Source organism: Cyrtonyx montezumae, unplaced genomic scaffold (genome assembly GCF_038088225.1).
Source record: "Cyrtonyx montezumae isolate F1298 unplaced genomic scaffold, pur_monq_1.0 scaffold_1, whole genome shotgun sequence".
NCBI classification, from domain to species: Eukaryota; Metazoa; Chordata; class Aves; order Galliformes; family Odontophoridae; genus Cyrtonyx; species Cyrtonyx montezumae.
Window position 1 is genome coordinate 22,211,816 of NW_027071825.1, and position 6,561 is coordinate 22,218,376.

General features: G+C 56.9%; 2 protein-coding genes across 2 annotated transcripts; one reads left to right on the forward strand and one right to left on the reverse strand.

Annotated features, from left to right (window-relative positions):
• Positions 1-235: 235 nt before the first annotated feature.
• CUNH1orf226 (chromosome unknown C1orf226 homolog) lies at positions 236-2,573 on the reverse strand. Its single transcript, XM_065743277.1, has 2 exons — positions 1,013-2,573; positions 236-935 (listed from the first exon to the last, which is right to left on the reverse strand). Exons 1-2 carry the CDS (start codon positions 1,483-1,485, stop codon positions 506-508), a joined length of 903 nt encoding a protein of 300 aa, XP_065599349.1. The 5' UTR covers positions 1,486-2,573; the 3' UTR covers positions 236-505.
• Positions 2,164-3,079, forward strand: SPATA46 (spermatogenesis associated 46). The gene is made up of 2 exons (XM_065743288.1): positions 2,164-2,344; positions 2,568-3,079. The coding sequence occupies exons 1-2, from the start codon at positions 2,164-2,166 to the stop codon at positions 3,023-3,025; spliced, it is 639 nt and encodes a 212-aa protein (XP_065599360.1). The 3' UTR covers positions 3,026-3,079.
• The last annotated feature ends 3,482 nt before the right edge of the window (positions 3,080-6,561 follow it).

A 6,561-nucleotide genomic window follows, 5' to 3' on the forward strand; every position in this document is an offset into this window, starting at 1 on the left:
GACCGCCGCCCCGCGCCCGCGCCCCGGCCCGACCGGCGCCGCGCCGCGGCCGCCATGACACCGGAAGTGGGGCGGGGAGAGGTGGGCCGCCCCGCTCAGGCCGCCATGACACCGGAAGTGGGGCGGGGAGAGGTGGGGCGTCCCGTTCAGCAGTGGGTGACAGAAAGCGGACGTTTATTGTGCAATCCGCATCTTTAATCTGAAACGACGCGCACGGACGTACACGCACGCACACACGCACCCCGGACAACATAAATAAAGGGCGCGGCCCGCGGGAACAGCTGCGGCTCCCGCAGCTGCACAAGTGGTGACAAGTCAGGCTGTGCTCCTCCAGGGCACCTGCGGAGAAGGGATGGGGTGCGGTGGGGAGGATCTCCGCGCCGCAGGCCATTTCAGGAATGCCTCCTGCTGCCCTGGGGGTTTCATCTCCCCAAAATAACGACCCCAAGAACAGAAAATGGCAGAGAGAGAGGCGTTTGGGAGAGCCAGCCCCCTTTGCCCACTGCTACTCGAAGGACAACAGGTCAGGATGGGGACCCTCTGCCTCCCGGCTGGGGGTGCGTGGCTCAGCGCACCCTGCGCTCCCTGGCAGCTCACACTCCAGCCCTGCTTCCCGGAGGGGCTTCTCCGTGCGAGGTGGGGTCTCCAGGCCACCCTTATGGATGAGGTCAGGCACAGGGAGGGCAGCAGTGGACTGGTCCCCACTCGGCCCTGGGATGCTGGTTGTACTGAGCACCCCAGGGTGCTCCGCAGCAGAGAGGTCCCTCGCCCCTGGCCACTCCTCCGCAGTTGGCTCATGGGGCTCCTCTCTGCCGCTGCCCGCTGGCTGGGGTGCAATGAGCATGTCCTGTGGGGTCTTCAGGGCACGTGGTGTCCGCTTCTTGGTGATGGGGGGTGGGGGGTCCAGCCGGGGGAAGGCGTCCAGCTCTATGGCCCTGCAAGCAGACAGAGGCACTGATGCTTTTCAACCCAAAGGAACCTACCATGGTGTGTGCAGTGCAGAGACACTCACCCATCCTCACTCGCTGGCTGCCCCATGCCCAGTGCAGCGCCAGCGCTGGTGTTCACCTCCATCACCCCCACGCCAGGGGGTCCGGCTGGCTCCTTGCGACGCAGGAGGTCATTCATCTTGGCCCCCACAGCCTTACCCAGGTTGCGAAGGTGCTGGCTGCCAGCAGGACGGGAGGGCTGCAGCAGGGCACCTGCAGGAATGTGCTGTGGGCGTGGGGTGGGTGCCATGCCAGCGCTGGTGTTCTCAAACATGCTCTGGTCCACTGGAAAGGAAAGGGAGCGGAGAGTACGTGTGAGGCAGGATGCAGGGGGTGAGCATCCCAGGGCTGCCTGCCAGCAGCACGATAGGGACACCATCTGGGGACAGAAATACCATTCCTGTGGCCCCACAGCTGTTGTGCATGCAGTGAGGACACGGTGGGGGAGCAACAATCTCAGGGCACCACACTGCTGCCGCCTGCACACCAAGAACATCTCTTACCTGGCACCAAGCAGCTTGGGAAGCAGATTGTGGAAAGAAAGAGAGAAAATGTTTATCAAGGGGTACCAACCCCAGGACCCTCATTTGCTGGGGTACTCACGGCCTGGGCTCTGAACTGTACATCCTCAATACAGCACCCTCTACTGTCCACCCACCTTATAACGTCCAAGACTCTGGTGCTGTGTGTGTGCAAAACCCCACATTACCACACCATCCCATGCTCAACCGACCTCAGCTTGAACAGACTGAGTCCCCATGCCTTGCTCCTTGTTCCCCGCCAGCCCTGAGGATGAAGCCAGCAAGCATCACCTCAGCTGTCAGGTCTATGAAGACCTTGGGGGTCAGAACCTCATGTTCCAAAAGCATTCTGCTGTGTCCTGCGTGCAAGTGTGGCATCAGCCCTTAGCAATGTCAGTTGATGCTATCACAACATGGTGTGGATTCTGGGGCCTCAGAATAGGGTGATGGATGGATTTTCCATGCCAGTTACTTTGATTGAGGCCATGCCCCACGATCCCAGAAGAGGCAACCTGGTGCCAACCCTCCCCTGGGAACAGTGCAGCTTGCCTGGTGAGCACCCAGGCTGCATTCAGGCAGGGGAGCAAGGAGTCTGCCTGTGTGGGAAGGAGAGGGGGAACAGGAGCCCCAGTGGCAGAGGGCACTTTCTATGAATGGGGACGGGTGTCCTGCTGTTGCAGCCAACCTCTGCACAATGCTACTTTTCACCCTATGTCTTTCTAGCAGGAACCTTGAAAGCTGGGGGTGCTGCCTCCAGCTGTGCCAGCTCATGGCCCCCAGCACCACTTCTCTGCCAGGACAGCTCTTCATGGGACAGTTCCAGCTGGCCTCTGGGTGAGCTCTCAGTGCTGGGGGGACATCTGGGAACAGAGGCAATTACCTCCTCATCCCACAGAGACAGCCTAACACACCAGTCAGAGCCATGAGAAGAGAAGGACTCTGCTGAGCACTGTGCTGGGGATGGGGCTCCTTCTGAGTCTCCAGCACCACTCCCATCCCTGTGGGCACCTGTGCTCATGCAGTGACCCTGACTCACTTCTGCCCCTTCTCTCTGCAGACTGCAGCTCCACAGCCTCAATGGGCAGCAAGCTCCCTGCTCACACCATCTACAGACCTTGGTGCTCACCATACAGCTACTTCATCTACACCAAAGCAACCTCTCAGCAGCACCTCTCCTCCAGTCTACCCAGTAGAAGCCAGGAGCCTGAGGATCCCCAAACCCTCTTGGAGGTCCTCTGCTCTTCCTCCTGCTCTTCAGAGGAGCCCCAGGCTGCTGAGAGTGCCAGCAACAGAGCCAGCATCGCCAGCAGGGACATCCTTGCAGCTCCCCAGCTGCGGCAGGCACCGCAGAATGGCTACAAGTGCATGTCATGCTGCCGCATACTCCCCACGCTGTGCTTAGTCAAGAACCACGTCCAGCACAGTTCCCAGTGTGGCTACAACTGCAAGGTGTTTTACCACAAACTCAAGACACTGTTGGAGGAGTGCAAAGTACAGGAAACCAAGAGCCCCTAGGTGCCCGAGTAGTCCCAGCATTTGAGCCACTGCCACAGGAGGGCACTGCTTCATCACTCCACTCCACTGCTGCACAATAAACGCCGTGCAGAGCTTGCCTGCTGCTCTCCTGGGAGGCACAGCTCTGCTGCAGCCCCTTGCTGAATCAGTGCTTCTCATGTCCTTTAAGAGACTGCTTTCCTTCCCCAGTGGCCAAAAATTCCCGAAGCCTGGAAAGCGCTGCTTAGCATCTCTGCAGAGAGATGTGCAAGCCCCAGCAGCCCACAGTCACCCTCGAGCTGTCAGCCAGCTTGAGGTGACCCCAACACCATTTGGGGCACCCCTCTCTCACAGTCAGCCAGCGGTCAGCACCACAAGCCAGGCACTGCTGAGGGCCATGGGGTCCCACAGGGGAGGACGCTCAGCTCCAAGAGGATCTGTGCAATGCTGGGGGTGTCACTGTCCGTGCTGGCTGCCAGCCCAGGCTGGCAGAGTGTGGAGGGCAGGAGAAGTATAGAAAGAGAGAGAGAGTCAGTGAGAAGGAAGAGACAACAGAAAGCCTTGAGAAATAGAAAGATTTATTTAGCAAAAGCCAATTAACTAATGATAACACCCAAGGGTTAAGTGCACTTACATTGACAGATTGGTTTCTCAGATAGACCGAGTCAACAGTTAGTAACACGACAGTTGTAGGAAAAGAAAGGACAAAAAAATATAGCTATAAAACCCCAGTCAAGGTCCATAACAAAAGTGAGAAGCTAGAGAGATATTCTGTAGGCAGTGCTGGGTTAGGAGGACCACTCACACATACATGTGGTGCCACGGTGCAGCACGGCGCTGGATGGCTCCCACCTGGCTCTGGCAAGGAGCCATGGTGAGCTCCTTGAGCCCAAGGCTCAGCCCTGCCTGCAGGAATTAGCCAGGACACACCGCAGCCACTCCTGCTCTATCCCCTCTGGAGCTGGTCTGGGGGCTTCCCTGGACACCAGGCCACTGGTGGGCACATGAAACAATCCCAGAATGGTTAGAAGGTAAACCTGGTCCAATTCCTGTTCCAGCAGGGGTGCCCAAGCCCGTGGCCAGGCAACTTTTGAAACTCTCCAAAGAAAAGACTCCTTAGCTTCTCTGGGCAGCCTGTGCCAGAGCTCAGCCACCCTCACAGCACAGAAGTGCTACCTGGTGTTCACACAGAGCTTCTTATTCCAGTTGTGTCCAGTGCCACTTGTTCTGCCCCTGAATAAAGCCTGGCTTTATCCTCTTTGCACCTCTCCCTTCAAACACATCAGTGAACTCCCCCTGAGCCTTCTTCAGGAGGAACAGTCCCAGCTCCCTCAGCCTCTCCTCTTAGCAGAAGTGTTCCAGTCTATTCTCCATTTCCACGATGTTTCATTGGACTCCATGTGGCTCCTGCACTGGGGAGCCCAGAGTGCTCCCAGCACAACCTCACCAGTGCCGAGCAGAAGGGCAGGATCAGTGCCTCGACCTGCTGCTTCAGTTCAGCTTGGTGTCCTCCAGGACCATCAGCTACATCTCTGAAAGGCTGCTTTTCAGAATGTCCCAGTGCCTGGGCTTGTTCCTCCCTGGGTCAGGACTCTGCACTTCTCGTTCAGCTGCAGGAGGTTCCCAACTGCCCACCTCTCCAGTCCCTCTGGATGGCAGCACTGTCCTTTGGTGCCTCAGCAGCTGCTGCTCCCAGGTTTGTTGTCTGCAGATGTGCTGGTGCCCTGTCACCCGGATCGTTCACTTGGAGGTTCAGCAGAGCAGGGCTGTACCACCACCGACCTCCAGGACACCCTGCAAGCTGCTGGCAATTAACTAGGCTGTACTGCTGATTACCACCATCTGGGTCTGGCTGTTCCGCCAGTTTTTAACTCCTCTCACTGTCTGCCCATCCATCCCATCCATCAAGAACTTGTCTATGTCTTTTGGAGACAGCATCAAAGGCTTTAACCAGCTCAGTGATAGCCCACACTCCTTTTGTCACCAGCATACTTACAGAAGTCCTTCTTGTCTTTGACATCTCCAGACAAATTTGACTCCATCTGGTCTTTAGCTTTCCTAGCTTCATCCTGAGATGCTCAGACAATGTTTCTATTCCTTCCAGATTGTACTTGCTGCCACTCTCTGTATGCCTCTTTTTTGGATCTGAGTTTGGCCAGGAGCTCCTTGCTCATCCATTTTTGCCTGACTTTCTCTTTGATAGGATGAACCACTCTTAAGCTTGGAGGAGGTGACCCTTGAATATCAGTCGGCTTTATTGTGCCCCTCCCTCTTTCCTCAAAGGCCTCAATCCACGCGGTTCTTCTGACAGATCCTCAAAGAGGTCGAAGTCTGCTCTCCTGAAGCTCAGGGTCATGAGCTTACTTTTCACTCCCCTCCCTGACCTAAGGATCTTAAGAATTCCACCATCTCAGGGTCACTGCAGCCAAGGCTGCCTTTGACCTCCACATTCCCTACGTGCCCCTTGGTGCTGATACAAGGTCCAGCAGAGGACATGTCCTTCCTTCCCACTAGGACTCTCTAGCTCCTGACAGCTCTGCTACCCGCAGTGCCCACCTCCTCACGGGGTAAACAGTGCACAGCACAGCCCTTGCTCCCCTCCGGGGTCTCAACCACACCCTGCTCCTCAGCCCTAAGGGGACTGAAGCAGAAGGAAACCATGGACCCCCCTCACAGCAGGGTCAAGCACTGGAGTAGAGCAAGGGCTTGAGTCTGGGATGTATGCAGCCAGGTTAGATGCAGGCAGATCAAGCAGAGACAGCTGGCAAAAGGGAAAGCAGCAGGCAAGCAGAAAAGCAAAGCAGAAACAGGGCAGGAGGGATCCTAACATTCTGGATTCACTTTTCTGGAGGGTGCAAACTGACCACATGAAGGCACCCACATGCACAGCCGTTCCTCACCTGTGCCACCCACCAGCTCCCCACCTGGAGTGCCCACCTCTCCCATTCCAGCTGAGTACAGGCACTGAACCCTACACCAAGCAGCTCCCAGCAGCTCCTCATGACTGGTGTCATCTTCCAGAGGGGTCCAGAGCACCCCTTCTCCACCCTGGGCTCAGCATGCACCCTGAAGCAACCAGCCTAGGAGCAGGGTTACCCCAAGCCAGACAATGGGCTACACAGCCACCAAATTGCCCTGCAGAGTAACCCCTTCTGGGAAATGTGAACATACACAGCACCCACAGCAGCTAGGGAAGGAGGAGATCTTGCTTCCCATGTGTCTATGCACACAGCCGTCGCCAGCAGTGGTCCCGGTGCAAGTGACTGCACGGAAATGCGATGGTTCATCTGTAAAGCCAAGCAGGGAACTAGCAGTAGCAGTGGTGCAGGGAATTGCTTGAAAACATAATTTAAGAGCACCATAAAGGCTTTGATACCTGGTAGCTGGACCAAATTGCTCCAGGGCCAGGCAATGAGGAAAGGAGGACTCTCCATCCCTGTGCTGTGCTTCCTGGCTCTCACTCCATGCTCTTCTGTGCTTCCCTATCCACTTCACAGCCCAGGAGAGGAGCAGGCTGTGCCCAGCACCCTCTGTCTGCCTCAGACAAGGATCAATCC

Coding starts and splice junctions, on each gene's coding strand:
- CUNH1orf226 (XM_065743277.1), bottom strand. CDS start 1,485: ATGTTCTTGGTGTGCAGGCGGCAGCAGTGTGGTGCCCTGAGATTGTTG. Junction 936..1,012: donor CAGCCAGCGAGTGAGGATGG/GTGAGTGTCTCT, acceptor GTCTGCTTGCAG/GGCCATAGAGCTGGACGCCT.
- SPATA46 (XM_065743288.1), top strand. CDS start 2,164: ATGGGGACGGGTGTCCTGCTGTTGCAGCCAACCTCTGCACAATGCTAC. Junction 2,345..2,567: donor CAGTTCCAGCTGGCCTCTGG/GTGAGCTCTCAG, acceptor TTCTCTCTGCAG/ACTGCAGCTCCACAGCCTCA.